A 22044-nucleotide genomic window follows, 5' to 3' on the forward strand; every position below is an offset into this window, starting at 1 on the left:
TTTGCAGATTCCTTATTATACACATAAAGCATGAAGTTATTCTAGAACCTGGAGTGGTGGAAAACCGACAGACCAGGATCCTGTGGCTCTCATCCTTTCTTGGTAGATTTCCAAAACACCTCTCTCATACTCCCCCCTTCAGCTTATAGGGTTCTTGGAACCAGCAGCAGTGCCGGGTTCCCTACTTTGGGGCTTTGCGATCACACGACAAGGATTTTTGCAGCTCACTAGCCTTCCTCAGTTACTGACAGTTGGGTTGGGTATTCAATGGCACAGTGACCTCAAGGCCTGTTAAAAGAACCGTGGCCTAGACCAGTTCACCCCACATTAGAACACCACAGTGGAGCTTAAGCTCAAGTGCGTTATATGGTGGCAGCAGGCACTGCTTCACTTAGAGGACTTGCGAATGCGAAAGAGTCAAGAATTCTCTGGAAGTTCCTAACATGGATGCGATCTCAGAATGGGGAGAAGAACTTAATCAGGTGTAGGTGGGTCTAGATACTAAGCACCATTGTTTATGGACCATGGTGTTTCATTGAACCCTCATCCTGTGAGATACAAATACGTCTTTCGGGTAAGGAAGGTGAGGTACACTGAGCCGGGGCACAACTTGCCCAGGATCACAAATCTAGTGGGTGATGGTGCATTAACTTAGTATACTAGTTCGGTTAAAGAATGATGAAGGGAATACGAAGTGCTGTGCTTTCGTGTCCTGTTGGTGCCCGTCAGCACGATCAGCTGCTGTGGAAAGTCAAACAAGATAGAAACAGTTTTATCTGACTGTGCAGCACATCCCTTTTCTTTTTTTAAAGATTTTTATTTATTTATTTGAGAGAGAGCACATGAGAGGGGGCAGGGTCAGAGGGAGAAGCAGACTCCCCGCCGAGCAGGGAGCCCGATGCGGGACTCGATCCCGGGACTCCAGGATCATGACCTGAGCCGAAGGCAGTCGCTTAACCGACTGAGCCACCCAGGCGCCCAGCACATCCCTTTTCAAAAGCACTACCAAGAACGTGTTTCCGTCCTCCGCCTGTACCCAGCGCCGAGCGTGGGCCGGTTCCACGCGTGGGCAGAAAACAGCCCGCGATCCTAGTACCTAAACCACGCAGGCATTCCGGGGGAGGCCAGCGTTTCAGAGTTGAACGCACCGAGCCTTGTTCGTCAATGGGGTAACCACTGGGCATCAGTGGTCCCGGCGAAGTGGGGAGCAGACCGGAGCCGGGGCGGCAGTTTCGCCCGCCAGTGGGGGGTCCCCGGGCCCGGCCCCGCGGCCGCGTCGGACAAATGGGCAGAGGCTTGCAGAAGTGCGTGCCTGGGGGTGCCGCCCGAGCCTGGCCCCGGATCCGGACGCCGTCGGGCCCCAGGAGGAGGGCGCTGCGCTGGGAGCTCGCGGGCGTTTACGGCAAATGCTGGCCGTTCCGCCAGGATCGTCATCCCTGGGCCCTGGCCCCGCGCGGCCGCTTTCGGGCCCCACGTCCAACCATCCCGAGGGCCCACGGCCCAACACCCCCACCAGCCCCGCCACCGACCCGGACCCGGAAGGCCCGCCACCCTCCCCCCGGCCGCAAGTGTCGCGAGACCTGTGTCCGTCCGCCCGGCCCGCGCCCGGCGGCCCCCGGCGTCCGGAGCGCGCACGCAGGCCCACGCAGGGCACGCAGGGGACGCACAGCCGGCGGGGCCGGCGCTCCCGGCGCTCCCAGCCGTCGGTCTCCCCGCCCCGCTCGCGCAGTCTCGCGAGAGTTGGGGGTAAACAGCCCCGAATGGAGACGCGAGGCGTGTTCGCGGTGGAGGTGCCGTCATCCCGGGACCGCGGGGCCCGAGCCTGAGGCGGCAGCAGGTAGGTTGGGCGGAGGCTCGCTCGCACACCCGCCGACCTGTGCAGCCGCCCGCGCGCCCGAGGCCCCAAGGGCGGGGGTGTGCGCCGGCGGCGGCCGGGGCCGGGGCCTCCCTGCGCCCCTGGACCCTCCGGGAGCCGCACAGGAGCGTGGGGCGGGGGACAGACGGGAAGAGCGGCGGCCGGGTGGACGGGCGTTTTCCAGCCCCCGAAACAGCGCGCGCGGCCGTGCTCGGCGGGCTGCGGCCGGGGGGCCCTGCCCGGCCCTTTCTCCGGGCTCGCGCGGGGTGCTAGCTTGCTCAGCCTCACCGTTTTCTCCCGGTGAAATAAACTTCGACGGAGCGAACCCGTGTCCCCGGCGCTGGCCCTCAGCTTCCCGGCGCACCCACGGTTCCGGGCCGGCTCCCGTAGGGGCTCCGGGATCCCGTTTTCAGCGACCTGGGTTCTTCGCTCGCCGCAGTCCGAGCACACTGCTGAACATCCCGATTTTCAGGAGTGCAGTGCGGGAAGCTCGTGGGCAAGGTGGGCCGGAGAGACTCGTGCCTTGCCCTGTCGTGTGTGCGCTACCTGAGACGAAGTCTAAGACTGCTGTATTACAGATTATCAGTATCCTTTTTATTAAGATGTTTACCCTTTGTTTTGGTGAGAGCCCCTGGGAATGTTGGCCAGTTTGTGCAAATTAAGTTAAATACTTTAGGTTCTGAAGGACACTTCCAAGTGAAATAAAGTAGCAGAAGATCTCAGAGCTGAACTCCGTAGAATTTGTTTTCCTGTGGCCCTTTAGCCTTAGCTGTGCTAGTAGGCAACCCACCTGCAGGGTCTCAGTTTGCATTTGTGTAAGAGTGAGGAGCTTGGAGAACTGATTCTTCCCAACTTTTCTTTTTTATCTGCAGCACACGATATATATATATATATTTTTTATGTCAGTGCTTTGTTCAGGTAAAATTTACATACCATAAAATTCACCTGTTTTACGTGTACTTATTCAGTGTTTTTTTTTTTTTTGGTGCCGTCATCACCACAACCCACTTTTAGAACATTTTTGTTACCCCAAAAAGATCCCCAGTGCCCATGTTCAGTCACTACCCATTTCTGACTCCAGCCCCAGGCAACCACTCATCTGCTCTCTGACTCCCTAGACTTGTCTCTTTTGAATATTTCATTGAGGTGGGATCATCTGTGGCCTTTGTGTCTGGGCTTGGCCTCAGTGGGACCCCTGCTCATTCAGCCTCTCCATTGCACTCCCCATGCATCTCTCATATTCAGGAGTCGGTTGTATCCGTGAAAAAAGAGAAATTCTAATTTAGTGCTTGCAGAGTCTTTGCAGCACATGGGGCCCCATGGGATCAAGCTGGATCTCTTCTAGCTAAATTTTTAGCATTCCCTTCAAATTCACATGTTTGATTCCATCTTCTGTCATTCTAGTGGTAGATAGTTCCTGCTCTGCCCTGCCTATTGCCTCTTTTGTGTGGCAGCCACAGTTAAGTGTCATAAATAGACTAACAGAAGCTAGGAGGGGTGAACACTTAGGTAAACTGCACCTGGGTTTCATCTGTGTCCTGTGTGGGGTTTTTAGGGGGAGATTTGCAACTGCCTCTTTGCACCAGGGGAGAGCTGAGATATTGTTTGTATTTCATTGGAAACACTTGACAACTCCAACCCTTTGTGACTTGAAATGTTAATTAAGGATGGGAGGCTAGACTTTGCATTTGGTATTTGGGTGGGGACTTTGGTCTCCGTCAGCATCTTGCCTGAGACAGGCCAAGGAGGTAGTAAAAACAGACACATCGATTTTCCCTTCCCTGTGGCCTAATCAGTTTTGACGTGCTGCAGAGATCTGTTACCTGGATTTACTAATCTTGACGATGTCTTTGCTTAAGGAAGTGAGTTTCAAGTAAACTGAGGAAAGTACTGGGTTTGGAGGTGCCTGCCTCGTGCGGCTGGCTAGCTAGTGCTGGATGACTGAAGGATCAAGAGAATAAGGAGATGGACACAGCACCCGTGAAAGAATAGGCAGTAAAGGACAGTGTAGACAAGCACCTCTTCACCCTGGCATTGTTGACTCTTTGGGCTGAATTACTTGTTTTGTCCCGCTAATGGACAGAATGTGCCAGAAGGAATGGTTCAGTCAGTCTGAAGAATACACCTTTATTTCAAGATAGTGCGGTCTGGCATCGTTTCAATGTTAGCTGATTACACAGTGGTAGTACTGCCGAGTATGCAATTAGTTATGAAAGTGGTACTTTTACAGCCAAAGTGTAATTGAACTGAATGCTACCCTTTTGTGGCCTAAACACAGTTCAGTTTTCTCTGGAGCTATTTCAGTAAAAGTTCATTAAAAAAGCTGGTGTATCTAAACTAGATGACTGTGGGGTGATACAAGTAATTTCCTCTCCCCTGAATTGTGTTCTTATTTGCCAAGAAATGATTTCAGATATACTTTAGCTATACTCAGAATTATAATCTGAGTGATATTCTATTATAATGCAAAGTAGAAGAACCTGAGCTGCAAGGAATGTTAGCTGTCAGACCTGTTGTTTGCCCAGGTAATACATTTCCTCTACTTGGTCTCCTTTTAAAACATAGCTCATTAAATCTTCTTCCTGGCATATATCGTTTGAACTGTTTATTTTCCGTTTAGTATTTGATGTCAAACATGTTTTGATTACACCTGTATTAGAGGCATACTTATTAACAGAAAATCCGTAATTGTGCAAATACCATCTTTTAGGGCGTACCTTTGTATGTATGGAAAGATCACTAGGTCTTCTACATAAAGAATTTATAGAAATTAAATCCAGTAAACAGTGGATCCAGTAACAGCTCTAGCTAGGCCCTATGAGTAGGTGATATGGCACATGATAAGCCTGTTCAGAATAAACGAGGGAAAAGCTTTGCCTGGAGCTCTAAGGTAGACACAGACAGATTATTAAACACAATTCCTAGGAAATAGATCCCTTTTAAGCTCTACTGTGTGTACAGATAAAACCAAATCTTTGGGGTGCCTGGCTGGCTCAGTTGGTGGAGTGTGTGACTCGATCTCAGGGTCATGAATTAGATCCCCATGTTAGGCATCTTAGAGATTACTTAAAAATAAATAAAATTTATTTAAGAAAACCTAAATCTTAAATATATTTTGAATCTTTGTGCCACTGGGTTACCAGAAAATTTGTTTTTCTATAAAAGGTTTATTAAAGTACTTAGTTGTTTTATCTAATTATCAAAGTGTAACAAAGGCTTTTTGTAAAAGTGTAAATGACCAGAACTAAGACCATAACTCCCTGTACTAATATCACTGAGAGATAAGACCACTGTTACCTTGTGGCAAAGGTCTTTTCCTTTTCTTTTTCTCCTGTGCATATAGATACATTATTTAAAAATCGAAATTTGGATCATTGTCTGTGAACTGTTTTACTTAATATTGCATTAACCTTTCCCCGTATTCTTTGGGAAATATATTCAAGACCTATGGCTGCTCTAACAAATTTCTACAAACTTAGTGATTTAAAACAACACCAGTTTATTATCTTACAGTTCTGGAGGTCAGTAGTCCAAAATCAGTGTCACTGGGCTGACGTCAAGGTGTCGGCAGGGCTTCATTCCTTCTGGAGGCTCCAGGTGAGATTGTTTCCTTCCCTTTTTTGGTTTCTAGGGGCACCTGCGTTCCTTGGCTCTTGGCCTCTTCCTCTGATTACCTCAGCCTCCGGCTTCCATCATCTCTCTCCTGCTATCAGTGGGGGAGTAGCTCAGTGGGCCTGCCTCGCTCTCGTACAGACTCTTGTAATTACATTGGTCCCACTTGGATAATCCAGAATACTCTCCCCATCTCAGGATCCTTAGTTTACTCATACCTGCAGAATCTCTTTGACCATATAAAGTAACATTTACAGGTTCTGGGGATGAGGATGTGGATATCTTTGGGGGACCATTATTCAGCCTTCTGGAGGAACATAATTTGAAATTGCTACACAGCATTCCATACTTTTGGTTAATCAGTTAGCTAGTCTCGTATTGCACATTTAGATACTCTCTAATTTTTCCTGGTTATAGTCTTTGGGTGTAAATCATTGTATGCTTTCAGATTCACACTTCTATGAAATGAATTTCTAGGGGAGATTTTATTTTTTTAAAAAGATTTAAAAGAGAGTGCGTGCATGTGTGTGCTTGTGAGCTGAGGGGGAGGGGCTGCGGGAGATGGAGAGCGAGTATCAAGCGGACTCGGGCTGAGTGTGGAGCCCGACACAGGGTTTGATCCCATGACCCCGAGATCATGACCTGCATCAAAACCAAGAGTCGGACACTTAACCGACTATGCCACCAAGGCGCCCCTCTAGGGGAGATTTTAGAAAAGCAGGGTAACCTGCCTCTTAAGAGGGTGGCCTCCATGCCAGATTACTCAAGTTCCCACCTGGCTTTCCCACTCACTGCCACGTGGCTCCAGGCCCGGTGATGAGCCACCGTGGGCACCTCTGTGTTTTCATCTGGAAAGGGGGTGGTTAGTAACAGGTTGGGAAGATTGCTTAGAAGAGCGACTGCCACAGAATAAACGCTCCATGAGAGAGACACAGTGAGAGCGGGAACACAAGCAGGGGGAGTGGGAGAGGGAGAAGCAGGCTCCCCGCTGAGCAGGGAGCCTGACACGGGGTTCGATCCCAGGACCCCGGGATCGTGACCTGTGCCGAAGGCAGATGCCTAGACTGAGCCACCCAGGCGCCCCCATTTTTAAGGCTTTTAATACATATTGGTAAATGACCGTTCTAAAAGGTAACAGGAGTTTTATTTACGCTCACTCACAACATATGAGAGTCCTCATTTTATTGGGTTGAATTCTTAAACATGATTTGTGTTTTACATTGGTGTCTCAGTTGATGTCTCTCACAGTGTTACTTGGTTTTTATGAAGAAACAAAACAAATAGAAACAGACTGATAGGTTCAGGAAACTGTTGGTTACCAGAGCGGGGAGGGGTTGGGGGGCAGGAGAAATAGGTGAAGGGGATTAGGAGGTGCAGACCTCCAGTTATAAATAAGTCAGGGACAGACTACATTGTTAAAACTTCGTGTGGTGATAGATGGTAACCAGACTTAGGGGGATCACTTCCAGTGTGTGAAAATATCCAAGCACTAAGATGATGTACACCTGAAGGTAATAGGATATTCTTTGTCAATTATACTTGTTTTCAGGGAGTTTCTTGATCTAATGTAAATTGTGGAAACACTGGAGTCAGGTTTTTTTTTTTTTTTAAAGATTTTATTCATTTATTTGACAAGGAGAGACACAGTGAGAGAGGGAACACAAGCAGGGGGAGAGGGAGAAGCAGGCTCCCCTCTGAGCAGGGAGCCCGATGTGGGGCTCGATCCCAGGACCCTGGGATCATGACCTGAGCCGAAGGCAGTCGCTTAACCGACCGAGCCACCCAGGCGCCCCACTGGAGTCAGTTTTAACAGAAATTTACTTTACCATGAATCTTTTCAGGGGTTCTGTCAATTCATTAGAAGGAGAATTAGTTTGAATTTCACTTCGACTAGCTCAGTCACATCTCTTGGGCTGTTGGAATGTCATTCTGTGTGACAGTTGATGTGTGTGAGTATCTGACATGGTTTGTAGTCTGGTCGTGCACATAGTGGGCAGCTCAGACTGAGTATCAGAAAAGAGCCTAAAATTGCCCTCCCCACCACTTTTTAAAATTTAATACTTCCATCCTTCTCATTCATTCCTAGCAGCTGAGACTAAATATAAAACAACTTCTTCTTCTTCTTCTTCTTTTTTTTTTTTTTTACATATTTTGGAAACCGTTTCAATCTATCAGAAAGGTTCCAAGAACAGCACAAAGCCTTTCCCCCTCTGAACCATTTCAAAGTAAGTTGCAGACCTGATACCCATTATCCCTAGATACTTCATGGGGCATTTCCTGCAAGCAGAGTCCTTCTTACATAAAGCACAGCCTTCAAAATCAGGAAATGAGTCCCAGTACCTCCCTGCTATGTCATCCCAGGCGGGCCCCATTCAGGTTTGCCAATTGTTCCAGGAATGTCTTCACAGCAGAGGGATCTAGTTGAGAACCTCAAGTTCAGTTACCGGTCATGTCTCCTGAGTGTCCTTCAGTCTGGAGCTGTGTCTCAGCCAGTCCTTGGCTCTCATTACCTTGGTAGTTTTGAAAATTACAGGCCAGTTTATTTTGAAGAATGTCCCTTGATTGGGTTCTGATGTTTCCTCATGATGTGATTCAGGTTTTGCATCGTTGGCAGGAACCCCACAAGTGATGCCAGCCTCTTCCAGTCATCTGCTCGGTGTGTCTGGGTCCGTTTGTCCCCTGGCTGGTTAACTTGGTGAAGCTTCTCTGCTGTAGAAGTAGCTTGTCCCTTTGGAAATAAGGATTTTTTTGTTGTTGTTGGGAGGCATTCCGGGCCTTTGTAAATATCTCATTCTTCTTCAAGCTTTCAACTTAGTTTTAAATATTACTGTGGACTCTTGTTTTGTATTTTCTGCAGTGGGTTAACATCTGTTACTTTGATTATTTATTTTGATGCTCAGGCTGTCCCACACTGGCCTCTGTGTTCCTCAGACACACTCCCATTGTTCTCTGAGTGCTTTCTCACTTTCTGGCACAGGATGTTCAGACTCACCTGCCCACTCATCTGGAACTAGGAGCCTGGTTTCTTGCAGTGAGGAATGGCATTTAGAAAACCAGTTCTGGGGGGCGCCTGGGTGGTGTCGTCAGTTAAAGCATTTGACTCTAGTTTTGGCTCAGGTCTGATCTCGGGGTTGTGGGATGGAGCCCCACATTGGGCTCCGCGTTCAGCACAGTGTCTGCTTGAGTTTCTCTCCTACTCTCCCCCTCTCTTCTGCTCGTGCGAGCATGTTCTCTCGCCCTCTCTCAAATAAATAAATTAATCTTAAAAAAGAAAAGAAAAAAGGAAACCAGTTCTGGGTACTAGAGGGCTCCCTCCTGTTGAGCTGTCACTACTCCCGTGACCTTGCAGTAGACAGAGCTAGGAAATGCACGTGTGCGTGTGTACCACATACACACTTGCATGTTTGTTTTTATGTCTGTCTGTCCCATATATGGAGAACCTGGAGTTCACACCAGTACTTCCAACTTCAGTCTGATCCTGCATGGATCTTTCAGGTTTTTTTCCTTATTCGTACCTGTGCCTTTCTTCTCTGACAATAGAAACCTGCTTCCCATTATCTGTAAATATTTATTTGATCAACTCAGTTTCCCGCTTTCGTGGTCATCACCCCACTCAGGCTCTGACACCCTCACCAGATGCCTCTGCTCCACACCTTCCTCACCCTCTCAAGACGCCATCGCCCCACACCAGGCCACCGTGGCTCTCCACCAGCGCCTTCTTGCCCTCGGCTAAATTACGCAGAAAGAGAGGAAGAAAAGGGAAGACGGAGCTCTTGTTTAAAATGTTTCTTTTCCTATGTGTGTATGTCTGCGTCTGTATTTACACGCTCTGTATGCGTTGCTGCTTCCATGCTTGCCCCTCGATGGTGAGGCTGTCTCAGGGACAGTGCTGAGCAGGTTTGCCTTGCGCAGTGAGAGCCGGTGGGGGGGGGCGGGTAACCCATCGTCGACACAGGTGAGTAGATGTTTAGGTGAGGGAGGTGCGGTCTGTGCCTTTGAAGTCCCAGTAGAGAAGTCGTGGGGACTGGCTGTCTTTAAAACAGGCCAGCAGCGCAGTGGCCTGTCCTGTGACCTCGGTGCCAGTGGCATCCTTCACCAGCCTCTGGGCCCCTGGTGGCATTTTTGTTTTCTTCAAAGCAAATTTATATTTTGAAGCCTGCTTATTCTGGGATTGGGAAACCCTAGAAACGTCAGTATCCGTTGTCAGAGTTTTTTAGGAGCCACGGGTCTTTGTAAAGAGTGTCTTCTTAGAACCTAGAATGTAAGCAGGTCATCCACAACCAAACCAAACAGAGAGGTGTCTCCTTGTCCCATTATTTCCAACCTTCCCGTTATCCCCACGGGACTTCTCTACTTGAGGGTGTCTTCCAGCCACTGGTGGTTTTGGAGTTTGGGGCAGGCTGCTGTTCGCCTTTTTGTGTGTGGCCCTTTCAACAGACCGCTGTTCGTTATGGAAATTCTTTCTCACAGATTTTGGGGTTTTTCTTATCTCCCTATTCCTTTCTGCCCTGATCCATGCCTTCCTAGCGCTAATGCTTACCCTAATTTTCACGTGGTCAGAGCTCAGCACCTGCTTTTCTTGCACCTTCTCCGTCTCTGTCAGGGGCAGACGCCATCTGTGTTTGGACAAAAGGCCTCAGTGTTGTCCCTGGCTCCTCAGGTGTGCACCCCCCAAATCTGGCTGTCCGCGGATTGTCTCACTGCCGTCGCGTGCCCCCCTTCACCGCCCCTCCTACCCCGGCCTGGCCCGACCCAGTCGTCCTGGGAGCCGTCCAGTTGGCCACCTGCGTCTGCCTGTGCCCCCTTCCGCACAGAAGCCAGGGCGAGCCAGTTCTCGTGCAGACCAGCTGGGGTCGCTCCTCTGCTCAGATCCTGCTTTGCCTCCCATTGGGAGTGAAAGCTGAGGTCCTTTCTCTGACCTACAAGGCCCTCCCGCACTTCTCCCATCCCTTCTGCTTTCCCCCTCCCTCCCCCTGCTCCAGCCACAGGGCCCCTTGGCTTTCCTTACATAAACCAGGCGTGTTCCTTGCCTCGGGCTTTTGGGCTCGCCCTTCCAGGTGCCTCTGGTACTGTGCCCAGCTGGCCTGGCCAGCTTCCTGCTTCCGCAGGTCCTTCCTCAGAGGTCCCCTCCCAGGCTCACGGGGCACCTCTGTGTACACACACACACACACACACACACATACACACACGCGCGCACTCACACGGTGAGCTCGGAGGTTTGGCTTGGGTTTTGTTGGCTGCTGTGTCCCTGCCGTCTCTTGGTGCTTGGCTCTGTGACTGGCGCCGTAAAGGAGTTGGACCTGGGAGCAGAGCTGCTCAGCAGCCCCACCAGGCTCCGGACCATCTCTGCATACCTCACTCCCATTGCTTCCCGAGGGCCCTGCGCAGAGGTCGCACCTGCGCCAGGTGCCTGCTTCCCACCATCTTTCCTCCTCCAGGTTGGCACCCCCTGGCCTCCCTCCTCGTGCAGAGGACTTGCTGATCCTCTGCACGTTCTGTGTTGTTCTGGGCTGTGCTGTAGCTGTGTTCAGGCTGCTCCCCTTCTCCCCCCGTATTTCCACACTCCGGCTCTGCTGGCTCAGGCTCTGCCAGAGCGCCCTCCTCCCCCTCCTCCCCCTCCCCCTCCTCCTCCTCCCCCTCCTCCTCCTCCTCCTCCTTGGCAGAAGCCTCCCGTTTCACCCAGAAGAACTCTCGGTGCGGCATCCCGGCCCTGCGTGTGCGCCTCTTCTTCGGTGTCTTCCTGCGCTTTGTTTAGCTGTTTGCTTTTATAGTCGGCCTCTTGGCTGGATCGCACCTTAATCTTGGTAAGCACGATATAAAATTGTATGATTTAATTGCATAAATTAAGGTAGAATGTCTTAGGGATATTGCGGTGTCCTTTTTTCCAAAACCTAAAACATTTTCTCTTCGGGAGAGAGCTGGTTATCTTAGGCATTTTTAAAGTTTAAAACCCCTCTAACCTTTTCTTCCCATTTCTCTGTCTTGCAAAGTCCGTCTCTGGGGATCAGTTGTAGAACGCCAGCCATCTCTTCCACACGGGCTACGGTATGAGCTCGCTGTCCGTGCCTGTGTGCAGATTAAGAACAGGTTTAATTAAAGTCGATCTGACGCAGTTAGGTCTAAGATTGGCTCACCAGTATCACTCAGTAATATTTGTTACATGTAGCCCAAATATGTCATAGATTCTTTAGCTTGAGGCAGAAGAGCTTAAGAGGTTGCCTTTTTTTTTTTAATTTGCCTTAATTGAGAGACCTGTTTAAATCTTTTTCACTGTAAGTTCATTTAATATGAGAACTCTTCTCACCAGTGGTGAGCTTTATCTTCTTTGACCACTCATACTATAATTAAGTGAGGTATATGCTTCATGTGATTATATTCTGTGATACCCCATTACTGCAAATATCAGGTATAAGCAGAAAAAATTGGGGCTCACTCCCAAGCGTATTGCCATGAAATATGTTGGAGTGGCTTTTTTGGTGTCCCCTGTTGCCTTTCTTTGGTCTTTCTGTTCCGATCTTTGGTTTTAATTTCTTTGTTCTTGTGGTTGGCATTTTCATTGTTGTTCTTTGTGTTGATAGGAAATAACTTCTAAAATTTCATTTCCATCTGATGAGCTCCATTCAACCAGCCTTAGTCCCTAGTGCCGGAGAAGGCCTGCTTTTCAGGATCGTGTGTTATTACTGCAGTGAAGTCCTAAATATTAACCTTTCAAACTTTTTTATATTTTATGTGTTTTCCTGTGAATAGAGGCACATATGAATAGTTCCAGAAACCACAAAGTCCTTGTTACTCTAAAGCACCAGTTGCTGCCAGAGGAAGGGGTTTTAATAATTGCGTACCTCTCTTTTTTTTTTTTTTAAAGATTTTATTTATTTATTTGAGAGAGAGAATGATAGAGAGAGAGAGAGCATGAGAGGGGGAGGGTCAGAGGGAGAAGCAGACTCCCTGCCGAGCAGGGAGCCCGATGCGGGACTCGATCTAGGGACTCCAGGATCATGACCTGAGCCGAAGGCAGTCGCTTAACCAACTGAGCCACCCAGGCGCCCAATTCCGTACCTCTCTTTAAAGGGGGTCAGCTCCTGGTCCTAAGTGTTTTCTTTTTAGAAACAAGTTAGCAGTGTAAGGCCTGTCCTGTTTTATTGATTTGTGTTCCCCTTGCTGGATTATTTATGTTTCTGGTGGGATCAGTGCAACCGATTTTTCTGGATATGCCACAGCCAGCATCGTTGTTTTGTTTGTTTGTTTTACTGCCGCTCTGTTTTTCATTGTGAAGAATGATCATTTTTCTGCCACTCACATACTTGAAAGATATCTGTGCCTGTGTGTAATTTAACGCTCAGATAACACTTTTCTTTGGCAGCAGTGTATCTGACAAACTGTTCTCTTGTATTACTTCCAGTAAAGAGGTAATCTGGTGTTTTAACTTATTTAGCAGGTTAGATTTCTTTAAGGTCAGGCTTCATGTAAAATAAATTTGATGACTGTGTAAACTCTTCTATGTTCTCTTCAGAGAATTGGCAGAAAATATTCAAAATAGTTTGAATAATTTTAAAGCATAGTTTCTCTAAAAAAAAGTGGCAAGGATATGACTTGCATGGAAATTAGTTTGTGCTTAGGTATTATTTTACGGTAGAAAGTGAGGATGTATATACCAAGCTTTTGCCTGAAGAGTTGGTAAAATTTATGAGGAATTAAACTACTGTTGCAGGGCGCCTGGGTGGCTCAGTTGGTTAAGCATCCAACTCTTGGTCTCAGCTCAGGTCTTGATCTCAGGGTCATGAGTTCAAGCCCCGCATTGGGCTCCACACTGGGTGTGGAGCCTACTTAAAAAATAAATGCTGTTGGGGAAGAGCCCTGGAGATGAAGGGTTGCACATGATGAGAAATCGAGAATCTGAGGTCGAAGCAGAGCAGGGGGGCAGATGTGCAGGACTGTGATCCCCCCTCTCTGGCTGCTAGGGGGCTCAGTATTCCTGGCATTGTTATGCTCAGTTTGCTCCGTTTTTCTCATTTGTTTTAACCTTTCTTATTTCGTCTTATCTCTTATTTTCTCTGCTGGAGAGAAGTGAGGAGTAACTAAAGAAAGAGAAGACAGGTGTTTCGTGCCTGAGCCGCATGTCTGTCTCATCTTCTCATGGGGCGTCTGTGTGGCTCTCTGGCCAGCGGTACACGTAGGACTGACTCCCGAAGGACTGACTCCCGTAGGACTGACTCCCGTAGGACTGACTCCCGAAGGACCGACTCCCGTAGGACTGACTCCCGCAGGACTGACTCGCTTGGCTCACTTTGTTTTATAGACGGCTCACAACTCCCAGAGGGACTGCCCGCCTTGCCAGACTGTGGTTCTGTGCTGCAGATGGAGTGGAGGACTCAGTTGTCTGGCCCAGAGTGACAGGAGCCCGAGGCCCAAGATGGAGAAGAAACGAAGAAAGAAATGAAAGCCTCTTTCCAGGCCAAACCACAGAAGGCCATGAAATTTAACTTTTATTTACGTTGGACAAGACTGTAAAGTGGCTGATCAATAATGTTTCAGCTTTTGGCCGAAACAAAAATTAACTTATAATCAAGAAAGAAAAAAAGTGCGATTTGAATTTATGCGATTTTATGACCATACTCACTTAGGACCATGAAGCTTGTCAACATCTGGCTGCTTCTGCTAGTGGTTTTGCTCTGTGGGAAGAAACATCTGGGTGACAGATTGGAGAAGAAGTCTTTCGAAAAGGCCCCGTGCCCTGGCTGTTCCCACCTGACATTGAAGGTGGAATTCTCTTCAACGGTTGTGGAATATGGTAATGATACTATTTTAGCCCCCTCTCCCCATTTTTTAAAAACTTAATTTTAAATATTAGCTTTTGCAAAAAAGACGTTGCCCTCTTTTCTATGATACATTTCATATGAGGTGAGTGCACGGCGCTTAGATGTTCACTCTGCTAAAGTTGGTTTTCCCGAGATAGGTAGCTTCTGTGAAGCAAGGACGTTGGCATTCTGAATTACTTCCCTAAAACCTGATTCTCTGGGACAGGTACCGTTGCAGCCACGGAGGGTGGGGAGTTGGGAGGTGCGGAATGCTCAGTAAAATAAAACGGAGCCTTTCCTTCTGAATCCCTTTTTCCTATTTGAAAAAGTTACGTGCATTTCTTTGCCATATATTCAAACTTCTCTTAATCTCTGCTTTTTTAAAAATAGCACACGTGTCTGATTTTAAGTGATGTATTCTGTGATCAGGGGACTCCTACAGATCATTTTAACTCAGCGCTCTGGAAATGGCTGTTTAGGGCCTTTAAACCAGTCTTGGTTTACTGCTCCTTCTACTGTAGGTTTTAGGATCTGTAAGTTTTCTTTTACCAGGGAAATTTGAGAGTGGATACATCCTTATGTTACAATACAGGGACATAAATTCTTATTTTTGTTTGTGGTCATTGATTTCAGAATACATCGTGGCTTTCAATGGATACTTTACAGCCAAAGCTAGAAATTCTTTTATTTCGAGTGCCCTGAAGAGCAGTGAAATAGACAATTGGAGAATCATTCCTCGAAACAACCCATCCAGTGACTACCCTAGTGATTTTGAGGTGATTCAGATAAAAGAAAAACAGAAAGCGGGGCTGCTGACACTTGAAGATCATCCCAACATCAAACGGGTGACACCCCAGCGGAAAGTCTTCCGTTCGCTCAAGTACGCAGAGTGTGAGTACTGTGATCGCGGGCTCCGCTTGTCAGTCTGCTTCATCTGCTTCGCTGGGGTTCAGAGAGAGAATGTGCGTGTTCACACAGGCTGCCGAGAAGGGGTTTAGTCAACACGCACGTCCCTTCACCTAGTTTCATCAGTTGTGAACGTTTTCTTGCCAGGAGTTTAAAAAACTAACAACAGGCTTCGTGCTATTCTGGTGGGAAAAATCTGCAAGTTTGCAGTAGAGGACGATGGTGATGTTCGTCTCTGCTGCAAGTGGTTTTCACCCAGGCTCCTCGGAGAGGTTGGGGTCTTCGAGTTTCCTCTGGCTGCACTGTGCTTCTGTCAGCATGTGTTTTTATTTTTAAGGCATCTTGTAAAACATCCTTTCTGTGGGTTTTGTTTTGTTTTTCTGAGAGCCTCCTGACCATGCACAGTCCTGCCTCCCCTGGGCCTGTTTCAGTCACAGGCTGTGCAGGTGTGAGGATGGAAGGCATTTGATTATTCTTCCAGCCTGAGGGCTTATTCTTTCCCACTTCTTTACAACTTGGGCTTGTCAGGGTAGAGTTTATCCTTAAATAATAAATTGCATATTTATTACTTAACATTTTCCGAAGCATGCTTATTACCAGAGAAAAGGTTTTTTCCCATTTGTAATAAACTAGGGTAACAAACTGCCAGTTCTGTTATTTACTGTCATTTTTTTTCCCTGGAAGGAAAGAGCAATAAAGTTTTCCTTTTCTCCCTTTGTCAGGTAGTAGGCCTGAGAGCCTCTGAGGTTCAGAGAGGGCGCCCGGGGAGGCCGAGCTAATTTGCATAGTGTGACAAGCCCGCCCTTGGAGGCTCCGCAGAGGTCAGGTGCCTGACTTCCTCAGAGCTCTCTCTGTCAGGCAGGATGTTCTGTGATGCATTTTCTTTCTAAAAACAGTCCAGGAAGATCAAACCAAACCAGACCTTGTACACTTAGCTAGATAAATGGCTTAGCATTGTGCTTTTTATTTTACTTTTTTATCATAAAGAGCCCCAGGACATTTTAAGAAACATGGAAGTGCCTAATTTTAGCACAGCAATCCTGGAATCTCAGGGTTGGGTTCCTTTCTCTACACTCTGCACCATGGTTGTCACACGTGTGCCTGACGCGCCCTAAGGACGTGGCACACTGCTGACAGGCCCGGTCCGTCTTGTCACCATCTGCCACCTCGTGTGCTGAGCCGCTTTCCTGTAAGCTTCATCTTTTCCTGTCTGAAAAATGGAGATAATGCTACCTACCTCCTAGGGTTCTCACAAAGATGATATAAGATAGTGCAAGTGTAAGAGCTTAGCAGAGTTTTTAGGATGTAAATAGACATTAAATATTGCTTGTTTCTCTGGCTGTGTTGTGAGAAGGCTCTGCTCTGTTTTGGCTGGAGCCTGTCCCACCCTGGCTCCCATCCCTGGCTCTGTCCACAGGCTGGAATTCAGAGCCAACCTGTTTGCCTCAAGACAGTGTTTAAAGATACTGTCAAGATATCCACGGTGTCCCCCTTGACAGATTCTTCTCTCCAGGTCCTTCAGCTGTCCCTCACACGACATGGGTTCAAGCCCTCTCACCATTTTAACTGCTTTCCTTCCAGTACTCTCTAGTTTTTCTGAATTGCTCTTAGAGAGCCGAGTTCATTACTTCGGTGTAGTCTGGTCTGCTTCAGGCCGACGGAACAGACCCTCGCGTGTTGTCAATACCACTCTTCCATCAGCACGTCCAGTATTGTCCCCCGCTGTTGACTTAAAGAACAGAGTCAGCATGGCGGGTTCAGCGCAGAATAATTTCAGTTGGTCTGTGCAAATAATTACTTAAGGGAATTGACATGACTGTTTTCCCAGGTCCCTGTGCTTTTTCATGGGGAAGCCTGGTAAGACGGGAATAAACGATAGTCTTTTGCTTTAGAGACAGAATTTGAGTAGTAGGAGCATAGGTGTGTTCTTCTCAAAACTGATTGGAGATGTAGTTTTTCTTTGTGATAGTGTGGTCCTGGAAGGTAAGGACTACTCTTGTGGTGTTTCTTTTGCTTTTTCCCTTCCATTCTTAACAAAGTAAGGTACAGATAACGGGATTCATGGTTGTCAGTGCAGCTTGGCAGGTGTTGATGAGAGTGCAGCCCGCGGTCCCCCCGCAAGGTCAAGAGAAGACACAGTTCGTCGCCTTCAGACCCGCCCCCCCCCCGACTCCTTTCTAGTTCTTCTGCTTTTGGAAAGCATGTTGAGAGTAGTGAGCACTGTACAGTTGGAAGAAGGTCCTGCTGCTGTTGGACCAGAGACAGGTGTGGTGGGTTAACATGCCCTTTTCTGTCCCAGCACCCAGTGCTGTGACATGTCGCCATCACTCGGTGGCCACGTGCTTCCTTGTTGTTCCGTTGTCGTCGTTGTGTTTAACCCTTTTGGTTCAGTGAGAACAAGTTGCTGGTGAAAAATCAGGCATTTCTCCTCTCTTCAGCTTTAGGCACGATTGACTTTCTTTCTTTAAAAGTGGTTATTTTGCCAGTCCTTCTCTGCCTTCCGTCAGTTAGGAAATGCCAAGTAGAGGACTCCTTGGGAATAACGATGATAGCTAAGTGATGTCCTGTGGGTGTAACTGCCTGGAGAAAGGCCTCTGGCAGGGGCGAGAACCGCCCCCCTTCCGTCACCCAGGGTTTCAGGGGTAGTTGGCGCTCTTTCCAGAATGGGTGCTCTCCCTGACGGGTCGGGTTGTCCCCGTGCCGCTCCGCTTCTCATCTGTCTCTCCTTGGCTCTAGCGGACCCCGTAGCGCCCTGTAACGACACCCGGTGGAGCCAGAAGTGGCAGTCATCCCGTCCCCTGCGAAGAGCCAGCCTCTCCCTGGGCTCCGGCTTCTGGCACGCTACCGGGAGACATTCGAGTAGACGGCTGCTGAGAGCCATCCCACGCCAGGTCGCCCAGACCCTGCAGGCGGACGTGCTCTGGCAGATGGGTTACACAGGTGCGTGCTGTTCGCCCAGGAGCCACGTGGGGCCTGGTGGCCGGGGCACCCCTCCGTCTCGGGTGCCTAGTGCTGCTGCCACAGGCCTCAGGCACCTGCGCTTCTGCTCGCGTGGAGCTGGACACGTCCGGCAGCCACCCCTCCCCACCCCCACCCCCACCCCCAGCCCCCCGCCTTTGACTTCCGCTGTGCTGGGCATCGGTTTCTGTGCCTTTTGAGGTCGTTTCATGCTCTGCACCTTTTCTATCTTTCTGTATCATTTCTGAGGTTAGGGGGTGGATGGAGCATTTCTCTCCTCTTGACACGTAGGTGACACAGGGAATGAGATCAAGTGCAGAGATGGTTACTTTGAAGAGAGAATGTGAAAATGAGTTTTTCCCTTGAGTGTGGAGCTCTGTGCAGAATGGCTGAGTTACAGAGTGTGCACCTGTCGATCATTAGTTTCAGAGCAGGGGATGGTATTCATGACCATGTCCTAGGAAATAGAACAACCAATGAGGTACTTTTCCTGACTGATGCATCATGGCAGAACATCGCTGTCATAACTGCTGTGAAGGTTTGTACCCCACCCCAAATGGAAGCCAGTTTCTCTAGCCCCCCCCACCCTACCCCTGTCCATCTCAGCTGGTCTCGGGGTCCTCGCCTGCATCCACTAGCCTGGGAGACCCATACCTCTCCCTTGATTTCCCTAGCCCGCGCCCTGCAGAAGGTCCGAGACACTTGAACTCTTCATGCCTGGTGGGCTGATGTTTCATTAAAATGATTATCACCTCGTGGTTTTATCTTTTCAGGGCGAGAACTCTTCACAAAGCAAATTCTCTAGGCAGAAAAGCATTTTCTTCCCCCCCCCCCCCCAAACCAAGTGGTTTTTGAGATTGTGTCCAGTATTTAAATGTAAGCAGTATGTTCTGTTAGTTAGGTCAGTGTAACTGATTATTTAACATAGTATTGACACGTGAACACAACTCTCACACCAGAAAGACCCCACCTTCGTGACAACTGTTAGCTGTTAAATAATACAAGTATCTTGGATTTTTCTACAAGTTTTCTAGAATTTCTTGACCTGGCAATATCAGTCTTGACATTGGTGCACATAGCTTTTGGCTTATATCTGAAATAGGCTCCTTATTATAGCAAGATGTAGAGCGTACTGGTTTTCCTTACTGTACCCTTATCCCCGCATGTTGCTGGCAGCCCGTGTGCAGAGGTTATTAATGAGCAGCGTCAGAGGGAAGGCGTGGGAATGGTCTCCCCTCTCCCGCGGGTGTGTTCTTTATTGGTGCCCTTTGATCCATTGCGCCTCTCTACAGAGATGAGGGGAGGGAGATGTGGGGAAAGTTACCAGAAGGGGGTAGATCACTCCCGTGTGGAGGACTGAGCACTGGTGACAGGTGAGGGGTGTCCCAAGAGATTTCCCCGATAGTGTCAGGTCTTATTTAGCACATGATGGCATCTGTCCCAGTCTCCCAGTCTTTTCCTCTTCTTGGCTCGGCCAGGGCCCCTGGGGCTCCTGACCTAACGCGTGCACGTTGGGCAGGCTCTGGGCCTCCGTGACAGGTCCCAAGGAGGAATGTGTTTTATAGACAAAATCCAAAAAGGTGATTTCTCCAAACATGATTGTGTTTGCTTGTTTTTTTGGAATAAGGTGCTAACGTAAGGGTTGCTGTTTTTGACACTGGGTTGAGCGAGAAGCATCCCCACTTCAAAAATGTGAAGGAGAGAACCAACTGGACCAATGAGCGGACGCTGGACGACGGTGGGTGGCGATGTTGTGGTGTGACCCGGTCTCTGAACCTCGCTCCTGTCCCTAGTTTTATGGGTTCAGAGTGCAGTTTTCTGGATGCTCATGATGACACAGTCATGTAGGGCTGTTACCGAGACGAGTCCACTGTGCCTTTGGGCAGAAGCTTGTCTGTCTCAGGATGTCAGGAAGTAGCATTTGAGGAGAGAGGGCTGCCTGGTGGAGGAGCACTGACCTCCCAGTTTGAGAGGGGGCGGGGGTGCGAGGCCCAGAATCGGGGCAGCCAGGGCGTGGGCTCTGGGTGGGAGACCGTGCAGGGGCAGTGCAGCTTCTTCATCCGGGGCTCAGAGAACGAAGCTGTTTGAATTGGTGGTTTGAAGTGTTGCATCTAGGCGCACATTATCAGCTCTGTTCTGTGACTTTTCTCCTTGTGGTCAGCAGGGCTGGGCCATGGCACCTTTGTGGCAGGTGTGATAGCCAGCATGCGGGAATGCCAAGGGTTTGCTCCAGATGCGGAACTTCATATTTTCAGGGTCTTTACCAATAACCAGGTAGGTGTTTTGAGGACCCCTGAAGCTTAAGGAGTTGACATTGAAACATGAAAAAGTAAAACTTTGGAGAACACATTCATTGAAAAGCAGCACGCCGGGCGCCTGGGTGGCTCAGTCGGTTAAGCGACTGCCTTCGGCTCAGGGCATGATCCTGGAGTCCCGGGATCGAGTCCCGCATCGGGCTCCCTGCTCGGCAGGGGGTCTGCTTCTCCCTCTGACCCTCCCCTCTCTCATGCTCTCTATCTCATTCTCTCTCTCTCTTAAATAAATAAAATCATGGGGCACCTGGGTGGCTCAGTCGGTTAAGCGACTGCCTTCGGCTCGGGTCATGATCCTGGAGTCCCGGGATCGAGTCCCGCATCGGGCTCCCTGCTCAGTGGGGAGTCTGCTTCTCCCTCTGACCTTCCCCCCTCTCATGTACTCGCTCTCTCTCAAATAAATAAATAAAACCTTTAAAAAAAAAAAGGATTAATAAAATTGGGGGGCGCCTGGGTGGCTCAGTTGGTTAAGCGACTGCGTTTGGCTCAGGTCGTGGTCCTGGAGTCCCTGGATCGAGTCCCGCATCGGGCTCCCTGCTCGGCGGGGAGTCTGCTTCTCCCTCTGACCCTCCCCCCTCTCATGTGCTCTCTCTCTCTCATTCTCTCTTTCGCAAATAAATAAAATCTTAAAAAAAAAAAAGAAAAACAGCATGCCTCCTTGATGCTGAGCTGCTTCTGGCATCCCACACGTGCCACGCTGTCCCTCCACGGCCCCTCTGTGTGGCTTCGCCCTTTCGCCACCCCCCCCCCCCATCAGCCTCACTTGGACCCTGAAGACCCCACCCCAGGGCACTGCACAGCAGGCTCCCTCCCATCTCATTCCTTCCTGTCCTCCTGGCCTGCCCGCACGTCACGGGCACATTTCTGGTGCTTTCACACGCGAGAAGAATCTCGAGTTGGTGTGTTTGCCACCCCTCCTGGGCTGTGATGGGCTTGAGGGCTGCCTCTGTACCACGTGGTGTCACGTTGGGCAGTGTGGGATCCCGGCCCTGTTCCCTAGCTTTTCATAACTAGTCATAGAAAAGGGGAGGGTCCTGTTATTTATTTTTTTAATTTAATTTTTTACAGATAGTGCACGGTTCAGAAATATCTAAAGGCAACACAGGGATAATTCCCCCAACACTGTCCCCATCCAGCAGGGGCTCACCTTACTTCCTCATGTCTCCAGTGTGATAGTTTCTTAATTTCTTGTATCCCCTCCTCCTGTGTTTGCCTATACAAGGAAACATAAACTTGTCTTATTTGTAAAAGCCTTTAAAAAATAATTCTTAAATATTGCACTGATCCTGTTTTTGCTGTAAGTTTAATTGTATATTTTATAAAAACGTCTGAATGGTGTTACACACAAGGCGATTCAGCTGTCAGGAAACTGGGGGGAATTGAACATCAGAGAAATAATTCTATGAGATAACTTTTATTGATGCCATTTACCCGTCAGTCTGTTTAGGATGAAGAATATTAGGCACATACAGTAAACTGCGCAGAAACTTTCAACTGAAAGGGAAGTGTCTTGTGATAAATCCTTTTAAGGAGAGCAGTGAGAGGTGTGGGGGTTGACCCCACCCCGGAAGGTACACTTGAGGGTGAGGCACTGTACGTCTGGCCT

General features: G+C 48.8%; 1 protein-coding gene across 6 annotated transcripts in view; it reads left to right on the forward strand.

Annotated features, from left to right (window-relative positions):
• Positions 1–1729: 1729 nt before the first annotated feature.
• Positions 1730–22044, forward strand: part of MBTPS1 (membrane bound transcription factor peptidase, site 1) — a 52815-nt gene continuing 32500 nt past the window's right edge. The window contains exons 1-9 of one of the 6 annotated variants that reach the window (XM_035024695.1): positions 1734–1837; positions 2328–2440; positions 4290–4380; positions 5369–5452; positions 13764–14255; positions 14896–15153; positions 17905–18108; positions 19754–19864; positions 20291–20400. In XM_035024695.1, coding sequence (XP_034880586.1) covers positions 14093–14255; positions 14896–15153; positions 17905–18108; positions 19754–19864; positions 20291–20400 — 846 coding nt within the window. In that variant the 5' untranslated portion in view covers positions 1734–1837; positions 2328–2440; positions 4290–4380; positions 5369–5452; positions 13764–14092. Of the gene's footprint in view, positions 1838–2327; positions 2441–2833; positions 4381–4959; positions 5453–13763; positions 14256–14895; positions 15154–17904; positions 18109–19753; positions 19865–20290; positions 20401–22044 lie in introns of those variants that run through there. The other 5 variants (XM_035024693.1, XM_035024692.1, XM_035024694.1 and 2 more) reach the window with 5 other exon arrangements.

This window comes from Mirounga leonina, unplaced genomic scaffold, assembly GCF_011800145.1.
Source record: "Mirounga leonina isolate KUSES-001 unplaced genomic scaffold, KU_Mleo_1.0 Mir_180, whole genome shotgun sequence".
NCBI classification, from domain to species: domain Eukaryota; kingdom Metazoa; phylum Chordata; class Mammalia; order Carnivora; family Phocidae; genus Mirounga; species Mirounga leonina.